At 57.8% G+C, this 16109-nt stretch overlaps 1 protein-coding gene across 1 annotated transcript; it reads left to right on the top strand.

Moving 5' to 3' along the window:
• Positions 1-3991: 3991 nt before the first annotated feature.
• On the top strand, positions 3992-14696 carry SLC4A1 (solute carrier family 4 member 1 (Diego blood group)). Its single transcript, XM_060080793.1, has 18 exons — positions 3992-4073; positions 5059-5126; positions 5987-6167; positions 6276-6411; positions 6860-6983; positions 7139-7223; positions 7374-7570; positions 8073-8283; positions 8530-8736; positions 8912-9060; positions 9175-9369; positions 10373-10546; positions 10992-11081; positions 11580-11746; positions 12241-12494; positions 13531-13700; positions 13793-13969; positions 14616-14696. Exons 3-18 carry the CDS (start codon positions 6014-6016, stop codon positions 14694-14696), a joined length of 2571 nt encoding a protein of 856 aa, XP_059936776.1. The 5' UTR covers positions 3992-4073; positions 5059-5126; positions 5987-6013.
• Positions 14697-16109: the final 1413 nt, after the last annotated feature.

Here is a 16109-nt window from a genome sequence, read left to right as displayed (position 1 = left end):
CAGCGGGAGCGGGGCAGAGGGGTGGAAGGGGCTCCCACGACCCATGGGGCGGGCAGATTAGGAGGCGGGGGCATGAGTCAGGGGTTTGGGAGCTGCCCCAGGGGCGCAGGAGCGAGGACCGAGTGCGGTTAGAGCGGGTGTGAGCTCAGCTGGTCATAGAGGCCACCAGCGGCTGCAGGAGTTCGCCGAGGGACCTGAAGGCTCGTGAGCAGGTGAGCAGGGCGGGGAGGGGCTGGGGTGATCCTGAGGTGCCTGTCCTGAGGGTTTCTGCAGGTGCCCAACCTGAATCTGTGCCCGTGGGCGTGGGTGCTGGACCTGCGAGAGGGGTGCTGGTGGGTGGGATGAGAGCGTTACAATGTGTGTTGTTGCCCCTAAGGGCACAGGCCCACTGGCCCCTGCAGCTGGGAAGAGTGGGGCGGCAGGTATTAGGAAGGAAAGGCTGGCACGTGGCAGCAGACGTGGGTGAGCTGGCCGGGTGAGCGTGTGTGGAGGGGCAAATCTGATTCCCCTCCGGGTGTGGGTCCTTGTCAGGCTCCTATTTACCAGCCCCTGAATCGAACAGGCTTGGGTCTCACCCCCCAGCCTCCTCTTTCATCTGTGTATGGGGATCCCCAGGCCACCCCGTCTCCCTCCTAAGAGAAGAACTGTCGGCTGGCACTGCTTCTCATTTTGAAACACTTCCAGGGAATCTAACCAGGGAGACCTGGCACTGTCCCCATCCTAGGGGGTGTTTGGAGGGAAAGGAGGAGTCCCCCACCACCTGAGGATCTCAAAACACTTAGGTTAATTCCATGGGAATTGAAAGAAAATCAGAGGGGGATGAAGATAGCAAGTCTGTACTTGATACCCAGTAGCAGTGATAACGATAGCAGACTTTTACATAGAGCTCTTTTGTGCCAGGCATTAGTCTAAGTGCTTTATATACGTGAACTTACTTAACGCTACGACAGGTCTATGAGGTAGATGTCATTATGATTACCCCCATGCTACAGATGAGAAAACTGAGGCACAGAGAGGTTGAGTCACTTGCCTAAGGTCACACAGTAAGTGGCAGGGCTGGGATTTGAAGCCAGGCAGCCGGATTGCAGGGTCCATGCTCTTAGTCACTGATACTAAACCAGCTAATAGCTATTTTCTCTTCTGGGAGACAACTCAGGGCAATGGTTAGAGGTGTAGCTGGAGTCAGACAGGGCAGGGTTTAATCCTGACTCTGCTACGTACCGCCAGGGCACCGAAGCCGTAAACTTCTCTGAACCTCAGCTTTCTCATCTGTAAAGCGAGGCTAATGACATCGCCCGCCTCACAGAGTGGTTTGGGGAGAGATAAAACGGCACAGCCATGTATGGTGTCGGGACGATTACACAAAGTTGGTGCTATGCCACCAGGGAGCCCTCCCTGCCTTCTGGTCCACGCTCCCCCCCCCCCACCAGCCTCTTCCAGCTGTGCTCCACTTCCTGGGCCCCAGATGCCCTGCTCCCCCTTATCTGCCTGGCCCTGGCTGGCGGGCTGGCCAGGTGTTTGGTGCGCTTCCAGGTGTTCGGTGCCATCAGGGTCCAGGCTCTTATCAGCGCCAGCAGAGCAAGGCCTGCAGCTGAGGGGACGGCTGGGCCTGGTGGCAGCTACAATCTGGGTCATGGGTGCACCCTCTGAGGCCCCAGCGGAGCTCGAGACACCTCTGTTCTCCCCTCTCCTCTCTCACTGATGTCTCAGAACCCCAGTAGGAAGGCGTCCCATTGTACAGACGGGGTGACTGAGCCCTAGAGAGAGGCGGGGAGCTGCCAGTCAGTGGCAGAGAGGCAGCCTGGATGTCCGGGTTCTCGGGCTCCGAAGGGACCTTCTGACCCTCTCCCCTCTCAAATGGGAAACTAAGACCACAGTCCCAGCCCATAGGGCGTGGTGGGGGGCGTGGCATATGTTTAGCACCTCAGGCAACAAGGCCAGAGAAGGGAGAAAGAGAATAAAAATGGGAGAAGAGGAAGGCAGGGGAACCTGGGAAGACGGGGACACAGAGAGACAGAAGAGGGAGAGAAAAAGGGTGCATGACCAGACTCTTCAAAGGGCAAGTCCCCTGCAGGAGGGACACCCCATCCTCAGGCTTTGGAAACCGCCCCCCACGGCCATCACTTGCCCTACAACCCCGCAAGGCAGGAGCCCTGCCTTTCTCAGTGTAGGTCAGGGGCTCACTCATGCCCCTCTCTCTGTCTCTAAGGGCTTCAGGGCCATCCATTCCTCAGAATGGCTCTTTCCGTATATGCTCCCTGCCCGGTTCCCTCCCACAGCGCCCAGCCCTGTCCTGCATGGCCCTCTCTCTGCATCTTGCCCACCATTCCTGGCACCCGGGCTAGCCCTCCCCACCTCTCAGCCCTTCACATCCCACCGGTGCTTCTGGAACCAGCACCAGTGTCCCCTCCACCAGAAACACTCCGCCTGTGGCCCCACCGCGAGTGCTGCTTCCCCCTGCCACAGGCATCCTCAGCACCCAGCACGGTCTGCTCACTGCTTGTGTTTGTCTGGGGCATGTGTTTTCTCCTGAACGCCTTAGCCTGTCACGTGTTCCCAGCTTGTCTCCCCAGTCAAGGTTGCGAGCTTCTGGAGAGTAGAACCATCTCTTGTTCATCTCAGTTTCCCAGGCTCCATGCCAGGCACAGAGTGGGCACGTTTGTCAACCTGACCCAAAGCCTTGTTGCTACAATGCGCTCTGCTGCTGTGGGTAAGGCGGAGAAGGATGTCCCTCCACACCCAGCCTGGAGCCGCGCCAGGGCACCCCTGTGCTCTCCTTGGGCTGGTCCTCACATTCCTGCGGTGGGCATCCTTCCTCTCCACTAGAGACACAACTGAGAAAACGGAGGCGCAGGGCTCCACTGCCTCCTGGCTGGCTCCTAGTCATCCTGGCTCCCCAGCCCCAGAGCCCCAAGCCTGCAAGGGGGAGCCATTCTTACATTCTTTCAACACATACTTATTGAGCGCCTACTATGTGGCAACCACTCTGCTAGGAGTGGGAGATCCAGTGAGGATTGAGACGCGCAGGATCTTAGCCCTCGTGTGGCTTCCTTTCTAGAGGCATCCTCAGACCATATATCCACAAATGAATTAAGAAACCAGAAAATGACAGATTGGGTTAGTGACTGTTAGGGTGGTCAAGAAGGGACTCTGAAGAGGTAGCATATGAGCTGAGATGTGGGAAGGGCTGAAGTGTGGGAGTAGGGGCATCCAGGATGTGGCCAACGACATGTGCAAAGGCCCTGGGGCAGGAAAGGGCTTGGTAAGGAGGCCAATGGAATAGGTGGTGAGAGAGCAAGAGAGAGGGAGTTCAAGATGGAGTTCAAGGGGAGAGAAGCAAGGCCATATCATCCAGGACCTGTGAGCCACTCCTAAGGATACTGCAGCCCCATGCCCAGGAGGAGGCAGCCATTTCTGGGAGAAGAGGGTATCCTGTGGAGACTCTCAGCTAAGCTCCCTGAAGGAGGGACAGTTCACGCTCCTGGAGTTGGTGATTCCTGGGGATGGGCAGAAAAGGAAGCCAGGTGAGGACTGGTGGATGGAGGAAGGAGTCGGATTGGAAGAACTCCCCCACTCCCATCCTCCCAAACTGGTGCCAGCTAAGTTTCATCTTCCCTGCTCTGCCCTGTCTCTCTGGCCCCTGCACACCTGCCCTCAGACCTACAAATCCAACCCCCCACTCACACTTCTTTCCTCTGACCCCTTTGTCTCCCAACACCTGGGATCCCCCTTCACTCAAATACAGCCCCCTGTGGGGACGAATGGGAGACCCCAGGCTTCCCTGTGCCTTTCCCCTGCAGGGACCTGCAGTGTGGGTTATGCTGGGAGCTCAGATCACTGCAGACAATTGAACAATCAGGACAGCGCCATGGGGGATTCACAGGTGAGTCTTGGGTGGCATAGGGCTCCTAACCCTGGACTCCTACCTTCACGGAGGTTTGTGGAGCCCCCTCCACAGCCCAGCCCTGATGGCAACTTCTCACAGGAGAATGAAGATAAGCTGGAGGAGTTTCTAGAGCAGAAGGAATATGAAGACCTTGGATTCCCCACGCTCCAGGTGGAGGAAGCAGAAGGTGAGCCCCATCTCCCTCTGTCCTGCTGGGATGAGCTGCTGAGCCCCATCAGACACAGGTGGGGAACTTGTCCTCGCCTTCTCCCCGCTCCCCACCGGCCCAGCCCCAGGGCCAGTTCTCCCACAATCCTGCCTGATTGAAGGATAAACAGAGTTTTGTTTGAAATGATCACAGGAGGGGACTGGGGGTGGGGGCTGGAGGCAGGACCAGTCACCCAACACTGTGCCCCTTAGATTTGTAAGAGGGCAGCCAGGCCTGTCGGGGACGAGGGCATGAGCCCGCATGCCACCCGTGCCCATCCAATGCCAGCTTCCAGGCCAGGCACTAGGCCTGTTCTGGGAACATCATTCTGTTTGGGGGTCCAGAAGTCCTGAGAAATGGGGGCGCCGTGGGGACCCTCAGGGCAGAGAAACATCAGGAAACCTTCTTGGGCCTGCCCAAGGTCTCGGTTGGGGAGCCCGGGGAAGGGACCTGTTTACTGTCAACAGGACTTAAGTGCTGGCAATTGGTATTGGAGATAAGAGGCCCCTCTGGGAAATGAGGGCTGGGGGTGTAGGGGCCAATAATATAAAGGCAGACCCCACGGGGCACCCAAGCTCCACTTGGAGGCAGCAAGAAGCTACTGGCTGGTGGGATTGTTGAGGCAGGTGGGAGGAAAGAAGGGAATCTGGTCCCAGAAGGTAGCAGGAGAGCGAAGAGAATTGCCATTCAGGACCCCCCAATCCCTTTGGAGATGACCCTCCTCGTCACCTCTGAGGGGTCCTCCACAGCGTTCAGATGGGGAGTGACAGTGCCAGGCTGGGCGGCCAAGAACAAGCGTGGGGGCCCACAGCCCACTGAGCAGCAGGGGCAGGGTCCCAGCCAGGGGCAAGGAGAGGGAGAGCGGCATCATCCCGTGTGGTGTCCGAGGCTCATGCTGGGTGGTGGAGGAAAGTCTTGCGGGAATTTTCTGGGGCCAGTGCTAAACCGGCCTCTTGATTTTCAGCTCAACTCACCGAGCCGACAGCCACAGACTACCACACCGCGTCGCACCGCCCCCCAGACGGCCTCGAGGTGAGCACCCCAGCCTCCCCCGATTCTCTTTCCTGTGCTGCCCTTGGGATCCATCATTCTACCAGGGAAGGAGAGCAGCAGAGGGAAAGCTACAGTTTCAGGGTGGGGAGACCCCGCAGACAGGGAGAGAAGGAATGGGCATCCTGGGAAATAGGGAAAGGACAGCTCCCAGTGAGGGGGGAGACCCGGGGCCCCCTTCCACTGATGGGGGAGCTCCCTGGACAGAGATAAATTGACAGCTGGAGGTCTGAGCCACCCGGTCCGCTGGCCCTGGCTGGGCTGTCCGTTACTCCCTGGGGAAGCACAGAATTAAGTACGTGCTCTCCTCAGCCCGGTCCCCCAAGGCCCCCCACGTCCTTGCTGGACTCCAGATGGTCTAGCTGGTTAGAAAATCGGGTCTGCCCTCAGCTAGACCCTTGGGACTGGCCATCTGGCCCCAAGGAACCCCAAGGGCATGCTGAGCCCACACGACAATCTTGGAGGCAGGAGGCTGACCCAGTGACCCCGAAGGCTTCCCTCTCCTTTCCTTTCCTGCCCACTCTAGCAGCCCTTTTGGCCCAGAGTTTCTTCAGATGCCTCTGAAATGGGGTGAGGGGCCTGGTCAGGAGGTTGGGGAACAGAGCCAGAGATGGGGGACCCCCAATCATCTCCTCACATGTCACACCTCACTCTACACCCTGAGGATGTAGCTCCTGACGGTGCCTTCCGAGCTCAGGCTCTGCCCTGAGTGCTCCAGGACCCCTGGCCCTCAGACAGACATCTCTCAGAGCCTGCTAAGTGCCCACCGTGCCCTGGGCTTCCAGCCTCCCCATAGCCCTGCCCGGGGCCCGAGGGACTAACTCAGGCCCGTGGGGCTGCAGGTCTTCGTGGAGCTGCGGGAACTGGTGATGGATGAAAAGAACCAGGAGCTACAGTGGATGGAGACGGCACGCTGGGTGCGGCTAGAGGAGAACCTGGGGAAGGACGGCACCTGGGGCCGCCCACACCTGTCTTACCTCACCTTCTGGAGCCTCTTGGAGCTGCAGAAGGCCTTTGCCAAGGGTGAGTGAGCCCCTCTGTGCCCCTCTGCGTGTGACCCCTGCATGTGAAGCTGCTAGGGAGGAGGAGGGCCAGGGCCAGCCAGCCCATTCACCCCTCCCCTGCCTGCAGGTACTGTCCTCCTGGACCTGCCAGAGAAATCCCTGGCCGGGGTGGTCAGCCAGCTGCTGGACAGGTTTATCTTCGAGTGGCAGATCCAGCCTGAGGACCGAGAAAATCTGTTCCGGGTCCTGCTGCTCAAACACAGGTGCCCGTCCCTGCCAGGCACTGGATTCCACACCCACAGGGCCCATCTCCCCGGCCCGCCTGCCCCAAGCTCTCCCTGGGGGTCCAAAGGGCCCCTCCCTACCAGGCTGGGTCCCACTTTTCTTCCACCATGTCTCGTGCTTCCAGCACCTCTCGAGCGGTAACCATGTCTCCACGCTCAGGGTTGGGGGCCGCTGGTCCCCAAGAGGGCGGACTCTCAAGGTCCCTCTCTCCATCCATTCTTCTGGCTCCACCTAGTCATTCCAGACAGAGGCCACCCGCTTCCATCCACAGTGTCCTTCAGAGGAGGCTGATTCTCCTTCCGCCCTGGGCCTCTCTAGTCTGGTCACTGGCAAGTCCCATGTCCCTCCCACCACCGGTCTCCACTCTGCTGACAGCCCAGGCTGAGCAGCCTACTCAGACCATGTCCCCTGTGTGTCATCCTGCAGCCACGCCAGAGATGTGGAGGCCCTGGGGAGTGTGAAGCCTGCAGTCCTGACACATTCTGGGGACCCTTCACAGCCTCTGCTCCCACAGCATCCCTCGCTGGAGACAGAGCTCTTCTGGGAACAGGTGAGGCTGGACCAGGGGTGTGTGAGGAGACCCGGAAAGCTCCCAGCCTGAACGTGGTTCGAAATGAGAACGGGTAGGGCAGACGGGGTGGGCTGCTCCAGTGTCCAGGGTCCAGAGTGGCTGGAGGACTCCCCTCACCACCCTCCTTCCAACAGGGAGAGGGGAGCGCGGAAGGGCACTCGTCATCTGGAATGCTGGGAAAGAGTCCCCAGGACCGGGAGGCCACCCTGGTGCTGGTGGGTAAGTGGGCAGAGCGTCCATCCCTCACCCCTGCACGTCCCCTGCTCCTGCCTCCTGCCCTGGCCCAGCCTGCCTCTCCCTAGCCCTGGACCCCAGCAGCGCGCCCCCCTTGGCCTGGCCCGACCACTTCACTTCATCTGTCCCCAACAGGCTGTGCCAGGTTCCTGGAGCGGCCAGTGCTGGGCTTTGTGCGACTAAAGGAGCCTATGGAGACGGAGCAGAAGCCACAGGAGCCAGAGGGGCCGGCCGTCCCTGTGCGCTTCCTCATTGTGTTGCTGGGACCTGAGGCCCCCAACATCGACTACAACCAGCTGGGCCGGGCTGCTGCTACCCTCATGTCAGAGAGGGTGAGGAGGGGCCGGCGAGGGCTGGGGGAGCCCAGGGGGCTGGGTGGCAGCTGAGGCCTCGTCCCCGGCCCCGGTTACTTTAACTTCACTCGTTTGGCCCATTCAGTCTGATCTAGCTGCTTCCGTCCTGTCTGGCCAGGGGGAGTCCAGGCCCGTGTAGTCTGGCCGAGCACTGCCTGATCAGGCCTGGTCTAGTCTGGACCACTCTGCTCTGGTTCTGTCTGGTTAGGGTTGGCCTGGTCTGGCCTGATCTGCTCTCGTTCCGTCTGGTCTGCTATAAGCCACCTGGTTCACTTTAGTTCTTTCTGCTCTCCCGACTCCGGGCCCTGTCTGCCTCCCCAAAGCCCTTTCAGAGTAGAAGGTGGAAGGTCAGGGGGGAAGGAAAAGCAGTTCCCAGCAAGCAGGAGCTGGGGGAGAGGGGCCTCAGAGGCCCTGGCTGTGGCCTCTTGGATCCTTTTGTTGAGCAGGTCCTTGTGGCCCTCACCTTCCTTCCTGCTCCCAGGTGTTCCGCACTGATGCATACCTGGCCCAGAACAAGGAGACGCTGGTGCATTCCCTAGAGGGCTTCCTAGACTGCAGTCTGGTGTTACCTCCCATGGACACGCCCTCTGAGGGTGCCCTGCTCAGTCTGGTGCCCGTGCAGAAAGAGCTGCTGAAAAGACGCTACCTGCCCAGCTCTGCCAAGCCAGAGCCCAGCTTCCTCAAGGGCCTAGGTACTTGCCCTGCCCTGCCCAGCCCTAGGCTTGCTGAGCCCCCAGATCTTCAGACAGCCCAGCACAGCCCTGTGAGCCCCTACCTCCCCTCTTCCCATTAAATGTCCCATGTCCCCTCTCCCTGTCCTCATGCCTCCCAGCCTCCTGGACCACCCCATTCCCATCAGACAATTCCCTTCTTGATTCCCTTTTCCCCACACTTCCCCCTTCCACCCCCCGTGACGGTGGTCCTGTCCTTCACTACAGATTTGAATGGGGGTCTAGAGGACACCCAGGATGACCCTCTGCAGCGGACAGGCAGGCTCTTTGGGGGAATGGTACGTGACCTCCGGCGCCGCTATCCCCGCTACTTGAGTGACATCACAGACGCATTGAACCCCCAGGTCCTGTCTGCCATCATCTTCATCTACTTTGCCGCCCTGTCACCCGCCATCACCTTCGGTGGCCTCCTGGGTCAGTGCCTCTGTGTGTCCCACTAACCCTCACCTCTGATCCTCTGGCCTCTGTATTAGCCCTGACTTTGCCCCGATCTGACACTCTGGACCCCTACCTCACCTTTTCCATGAAATGCTTTATCGGCCTCTGGAAATGATCTTGACCTTGATCGCACTGTCACTTCCATCCACAGGAGAAAAGACCCATAACCTGATGGGTGTGTCGGAACTGCTTATCTCCACCGCAGTACAGGGCATCCTCTTCTCCCTGCTGGGGGCTCAGCCCCTGCTCGTGGTGGGCTTCTCAGGACCCCTGCTCGTGTTTGAGGAAGCCTTCTTCTCGGTAGCTCTGTTCTGGCCCCACTGTCGCCCCGTAACTGGCCCCTGGCCCAACCTGCTCAATGCACGGGGCCTGGGACCATTTATCTGACCCCAGCTCCCTCTGACCACCCTACAGTTCTGCAAGAGTAACGGCCTGGAGTACATCGTGGGCCGCGTGTGGATTGGCTTCTGGCTCATCCTGCTGGTGGTGCTGGTGGTGGCCTTCGAGGGCAGCTTCCTGGTCCGCTTCATCTCCCGCTACACCCAGGAGATCTTCTCCTTCCTCATCTCCCTCATCTTCATCTATGAGACCTTCTCCAAGCTGATCAAGGTGAGGGCCGTGGGAGTGTTAAGAGGCACGTGTGCGTGCATGTGTGTGTGTGTGACTGTGCACAAGCTGTGTGACTGTGGGTGTCATTGCACATGTGTCTGTACAGCATTTACGTGGCCGTGTTTTCACGGTATGGGACTGTGACCACATACATGTTGATGCCGGCTGTCTGTGGGCCGGTATTCTCACCATGGCTGTGCGGGGTGACGGTGCATGAGAGCTCCCCTCTGCCCGCACAGGCCCGTGTGTATAACCACATGCAGTAACCAGTGGGCACGTGTGAGACTGAATGTGGGAAACTGCAGGCATGGCGGGGTAGCAGGGGTCCTGGAGACTCTGGAGTCCCCCACTCCTTCTCCTGCAGTTGCCCTTGGGAACTGCAGGGCCTGCAGCGGGCAAGCCCTGCCTCCTCAGCTCCGTCACCTTGAACTATGCCTACCTCTGTGTCTGCATTTTATACGGAGGAAGGGTGGATACTGTACATCACCCCTGATTCTGTTGGTCAGTGGGTCCTTCTCTGTTTTCCAAGTCTCTGGAGCCTAAGTCTTTTTAGGAACCTAAACCATTTGTTTCCTGCCCTCCAGCCTTCTCATGGCTCCCAGGCCCTGGAAGCTCGTGTGCGTGTGCGCGCACACACACACACACACACACACACACACACACACACACTCATTTCCTCCATGGCCTGCCCCGCCCAAGCCTAGCCTGGTCCCCAGTCCTGAAAACCAAGCTGTGGAATCCCATTGCCTCTCTGTTACTATGTCAGCTGAGGAAGAAGATAGGTAGATGCATGATGCATGGATGATGCATAGACAGATGGATGGATGAATGGATGGCTAATGGATGGATGAATGGATGATGAATAGAGAGAGAGATGCTGAATAGAGAGATGGATAATGGATGGGTGGACGATGCATAGATAGATGATACATGATGCATGTATCATGATGGCTGGAGGATGGATGGATGGCAGGGAAGAGGATGCCTTGGTTTTCTGCTGCAGATCTTCCAGGACCACCCACTGCTGGAGAACTATGACCACAATGTGACAAGAATACCCAAACCTCAGGCCCCCCTGCCCAACACAGCCCTCCTCTCTCTCGTGCTCATGGCTGGCACCTTCTTGTTCGCCATGATGCTGCGCAAGTTCAAGAACAGCTCCTACTTCCCTGGCAAGGTCAGCACGTCCCCCCAACCTGTCCTTGCCTACACTGCCCTATCCCAGTCTCCAGCACTCCCCTCAGCTTTCCCAGTGCCATTAGTTCCCTTTCTTACCCTAGATTCCCATTTCTGATTCCAAGCCTCCCTCCCCCGTCATCATGCAGGATTTTACTCTTGAGACAAGCGCATCTCCCTTTCTCGGCACGTCCAGGCTGAGAACCCAGTGGGGAACCAAGGACAGTTCTTGGAAGGGAGTGGAGAAGCTGTGGGGCCGGGGGTGGGGCTGGGCCAGGTGAACAAGAAAGGAGGCAGGTATGTTGAGAAGTAGGACAGGGCATTAGATGTTCCCCCTGGGGAGAGTGGGACCCCGTGGTGAAGTTGGGGCAGGAGCGGGGGCAAATGGCAGGTGAGAGGCGGGAAGCAACTGGGCACTGACCATTGGTCCCTTCACCTGCCCTCAGCTGCGACGAGTCATTGGGGACTTCGGGGTTCCCATCTCTATCCTGATCATGGTCATGGTGGATGCCCTCATCCAGGACACCTACACCCAGGTAGCCCTCTCCCCCACCCTTATTTCATTCCCCCAGCGTGCACCCTCCCCCAAACTGCCTTCCCAAACCTGAAACCAGCTAGAACTACCCCTTCCCCAGTCTTGTCTCTCCAAGCAGCCCCATGTTCTTCCCACAGCCCTTCAGGACCCCTCTGGCTGAAGAAAGGGCCTGGGTCAGTTTGCCCCCTTTTACTCCTTAATCCAGGGCAGTAGGAAAGAATCCGCTTTGAAGCCGGGTTGATCTGAGTATGAATCTCAGTTTTGCTACCAAATAGCCGTGCAATGCAGAGCCAGCTACGTAACTTCCCTGATCCTGTTTCCTCATCTATAAAGTAGGGAATGAGAAAATGTATGTAAAGGGCTCAGTGCTGTGACTGAGTACAAAGTAGATGCTCAATATAAGTAAGTTCCCAAGTGCCCAGGACCCTGGTTCTCCCTGTCCCCACCTTTCCCCATCCCCCTGCCCCCAGGTGTTCTCACCAGCATCCCCCTCCCACAGAAACTCAGTGTACCTACAGGCCTCACCGTATCCAACACCTCGGCCCGAGGCTGGCTCATCCACCCTCTGGGCTTATATAAGCCATTTCCCATCTGGATGATGTTTGCCTCCGTCCTGCCTGCCCTGCTGGTCTTCATCCTCATTTTCCTTGAGTCCCAGATCACCACGTAAGAGCCAGGGTGGGACTGGGCCTGGGAGGGTCTGAGGCAGAGAAAGGGACAGGCTCCAGGCAGGCAGGACACCAGGGACTGAGTGCTAGTAGGAATGATGGACAGGCAGGAGGTCCAGGTTTTGTGGGACATGACATGGTACTATTTGGGGAGCCCTTTTTAATAAAATAGAATATAAAATGAGAACTATAAAATTAGGTGCTAGATCTTGGAAAGGGCCTGTACCCGTGAGGTTCCCTGAAGCTTATGCTTCTTTAGCTTCAGTGTAGATCTGCCGGTGGGTGTTCTAGGTGATGATGAAGACACTTCTGCTCTTAGAGTCTCGATTCTCAAGATGGTGCAGGAGGGAGGGGAGAAAGGAACTCTAAGGGAGATGGGCAAAGAAGGATAAACTAAAGTACAGAGGGACCAAGTCTAGGGGAGGAAAGAGAGGGTAAAGGGGGTTGGGGTGAAGGAGAGCCCTGGTTACTCCTGACCTTCCACACCCCCAGGCTGATCATCAGCAAACCGGAGCGCAAGGTGGTCAAGGGCTCTGGCTTCCACCTGGACCTGCTGCTGGTCATGGGCATGGGCGGGCTGGCCACCCTCTTTGGGCTGCCCTGGCTCAGTGCCACCACTGTGCGTTCTGTCACCCACGCCAATGCCCTTACGGTCATGAGCAAGGCCAGCACCCCAGGGGCTGCAGCCCAGATTCAGGAAGTCAAGGAACAGCGGATCAGCGGGCTCCTGGTCTCTGTGCTCGTGGGTGAGTGAGGATTGGCCACACTTTCCAGCACCCTCAGCCCCTGCCCCTCAGGATCCAGTGCCCCTCCAGTCCTGCCTACCCTGCAGCCAGGGCTCCCCAAACACCCACTGCCCACATCTCCCCAGTGTCAGTTATTCACATGAAGGAATTCTGGAGGAAATACCCAAGAAATGGGATCTGAGGGGGATGGGGGGGCACTCCATTACTGGAAGCTTCTCTAGACAAGACCCTGTACTCTGAGCTTCCCCAACAGTTCAGTGAGCTGTGGGTTCCAGCCCTGCCCCGCTGCTGACTAGGTATCCCACCTTGCCTCTGGACCTCAAGTTTCCCTCTCTGCACCATTAGAGGGTTCATTAGATGCCTGAGCTCTCTGTAGCTCAGCTGCTCTGTGACTCGTACAAAGGGCAGTGCTCCTAGGTGGGGGTGTGAGGTGAAGACTCATCTGAGTTCCAGAGCAGCTGAGAGTCCAGTTGGGCTTGGTGAGGGCAGTGCCATGGTCGCTGATGGAGAGGCCAGGGAAGTTTCCTAAAGGAGGCGAAGCTGATGCTAGCTGGAGGAGGGCTGGGATTTGGGTAGGTGGAGGGTGATGGAGGCATTCTGGACCGGGGTAAGAGGAAAGGTGGGCTTCTCTGCCCTCTGTGACTCCCTAGGTTAGAGGAGCAGGCTTTGAAGTCAGGCCGGCAAGAGTCTGACTCCCTGCTCTCCCACTTAGTAGCTGTGTGACCTTACGTTAGTTGCTTCACCTCTCTGAGTCTGCTTCCTCATCTGCAAAATGGGGGTAATATCTACTAAGAGGATCCAGGGAATTCCCTGGTGGTCCAGTGGTTAAGACTGGGTGCTTGCACTGCTGTGGGCCTGGGCTCCATCCCTGGTTGGGGAAATAAGATCCCAGAAGGTTCCTGGCACGGCCAGAAAAAAAAAAAAAGAGGATCCACAAAAAGGGTTCCATATAGTCCCTGTGACTTCATTCCCCAGCCTCTTCTTGTGCCGATCCTCTGGGGCAGATGGGGCTAAGACGGCGTGCTTCTCCCCACAGGCCTGTCCATCCTCATGGGGCCCATCCTGTCCCACATCCCCTTGGCTGTGCTGTTTGGCATCTTCCTCTACATGGGGGTCACATCCCTCAGTGGCATCCAGCTTTTTGACCGCATCTTGCTTCTGTTCAAGCCGCGCAAGTACCACCCGGATGTGCCCTACGCCAAGCAGGTACAGGGCCCTCCCGGCTGCCCAGGTCAGGGGCGGGGGGGGTCGCTGGGTGCCTGGGCAGGGCAGGCCATGACCCCAGCCTCCGCCCGCAGGTGAGAACCTGGCGCATGCACTTGTTCACGGGCACTCAGATCATCTGCCTGGTAGTGCTGTGGGTGGTGAGGAGCATCAAAACCATCTCGCTGGCCCTGCCGTTCGTCCTCATCCTCACGGTGCCCCTGCGCCACTTGCTGCTGCCACTCGTCTTCCAGAACCTGGAGCTCCAGTGTGTGAGTTGCTTCTCCCACCGCCCAGCCCGCGCCCCTCCCCCCGCATTTCCTATGGCCAGAGGGCACAACTCCCGAGCAGAGGGCAGCGAGGGGTCATCAGTGGGGCTCAGAGGATGTGAGAGGTGTGTCTGGGAACCCAAATCCCGGCCCTGCCACACCCCAGTGTGTGCCCTGGAGCTGGCGGCCTCGTTTCTCTGTGCCTCAGGTTTCCTCACCTGTAAAGAGAGGAATAATGACAGGGCTGGTGAGAGGACTGAGAGGCTCACGAGGTGTGTTCCACGTGGGTGGTCCCCACCCCTGAGCGGCTAGTCCTGTGGTCTTATAAACCATCCGGAGAGTGGCTCTTCCAGTAGAATTCTTCCACGATGTGACACAGGTCACTGTAGCGCTGCCCCGGTGAAGGGGTCTCCTGCCTGCCCTCGGGAGGCCCTCTCCTACCAGGGCACCAGATTCCTGCAGGCTCCCCACCCTGAGGAAACCTCTCATCTAGACCAACCCTAGGAGATGCAGGGACAGGACAAGACTTGTCCAAGCTTCAAAGAGAGACAGGCTCTCCTGACCCCGGAGGTGCCTCAGCGCTGGGGGGAGGGCTCACCTGGGCCCTCAGCCACTCACCCTATGTCCTTCCTGCCCCCCACCCCACCAGCTGGATGCTGACAATTCCAAGCCGAACTTCGATGAGGAGAATGGTCAGGATGAATATGATGAGGTGGCCATGCCTGTGTGAGGGGAGGGCCCAGGCCCCAGAGCCCCCTCCATCATTCTACTTCCCCACTCTCCCAGGAAAAGCAGAAGTTCATGGGCACCCTATGGACTCCCAGGTCCCTCCTGGGGCAACAGTCGAGGCCCTGGGGCCACAGGTGGGGGAAGGAAAAGGTGTCTAGGAAACCTTGTATGAAGGGTAGACTGGCTTTTCTGGATGGAAAAGGCCAGTGGGGCCCACAGTAGGGGATTCGCTGTGCAGTCCCTCCTGTGGCCACACTGCCACCTGGGGGTCCCACCCTGGAAGACTTAGATTCAAGCCCTACCTCCTCATGACACAGACAGGGGAAGTAAAGAGGATGGGAGTTGGGTGGGGGGGATTCAAATTCCTGCTTTCTGTGTGACCTTGGGCAAGTCCCTGGATCTCTCCAGCCTCTGCTTCCTCGTCTGTAAAATGGGTATATTGATAATCACACCCACATTACAGGATGGTTTCTGAGGACCAAAGATAAATGTGAAAAAAAGGGCTTCATAAAATCTAAAAGGACTATTATACAGTAACCATCGTTCTTCAAGCCTGCCCAAAGTCACATAGCTCCTGAGCCATACAGCTGGGATTTGACCTCTGAGGCCAGAGTCTACTTCAGTCACCCACCTTTCCATGCTTAGAGATGTCCCTGCTGGCCCCTCTCTTCCCCCTCTCTGCTCCCACTGGGGACCCTCTTCTCTGGGGCGGAGGAAGGTGTCCTGGTGAGGGCAAGGTGCAGGTGAGGACAAAATCAGGGCTGGGACTCAGGACTCCTAAGTGTTGCTCCCTCCCCCATGCTCTCATTCATTCACTCATCCATTCATTCCACAAACATTTATCTAAGGCCCTGGACCCCGTGGACACAGAGGTGACTGAGACAAGACCTTGCCTTGGGGTTGGGAGTGGGGGGCAGTGTACAGTCTGTTCTTGATTTGGATGGGGGGTAGGGGAGGGTGGGAAGATAGGGAGGAGATGGGGAGGGGGAGGGAGAGAAGTTTGTAATTTATACCTTGTGTATCCTCAGAGCTTTCATTGTACTTCAGCTACACGCAGGCACACTCGCGCATGCGAGCCCCAATTAGAGACACACTGTCCTCAACTCCACTTGAACCAAATCTTGGGGAGAACTCAGATTCGACCAGTTGGGGTAGGAGACAGTGGGAGCTGCAGAATATGGGCAAAATCTATTTTTTTTACAAAAGAAAAATATAAAAAGAGTTGAAAGAACTGGAAGTGGTGAGAGATGGTTGAAACTGAGAATCAGGGTGTGACAGAAAAAAAGGAGGCAGAGAGAGGGTTCTCGGGTACCTCCTGAAGGCTCACAGCTGCTTCCCACCACTTCACTGTTCTATGCCTCAGTTTCCTCATCTGTAAAATGGGGACGATAATGGTACCTACTTCGTAGGTTTG

This window comes from Mesoplodon densirostris, chromosome 18 (assembly GCF_025265405.1).
Source record: "Mesoplodon densirostris isolate mMesDen1 chromosome 18, mMesDen1 primary haplotype, whole genome shotgun sequence".
In the NCBI taxonomy this organism is placed as follows: Eukaryota; Metazoa; Chordata; class Mammalia; order Artiodactyla; family Ziphiidae; genus Mesoplodon; species Mesoplodon densirostris.
The sequence above is the reverse complement of the archived record's forward strand: the minus strand, read 5'-3'. Positions and strand labels throughout refer to the sequence as shown.

What these genes read in the sequence shown, in the direction of transcription:
- SLC4A1 (XM_060080793.1), top strand. Translation starts at nt 6,014, where the DNA reads ATGGATGAAAAGAACCAGGAGCTACAGTGGATGGAGACGGCACGCTGG. An exon ending in TTGAGGAAGCCTTCTTCTCG is followed by an intron (nt 9,061 to 9,174) that starts GTAGCTCTGTTC and finishes ACCACCCTACAG; the next exon opens with TTCTGCAAGAGTAACGGCCT. An exon ending in GCTCCTACTTCCCTGGCAAG is followed by an intron (nt 10,547 to 10,991) that starts GTCAGCACGTCC and finishes ACCTGCCCTCAG; the next exon opens with CTGCGACGAGTCATTGGGGA.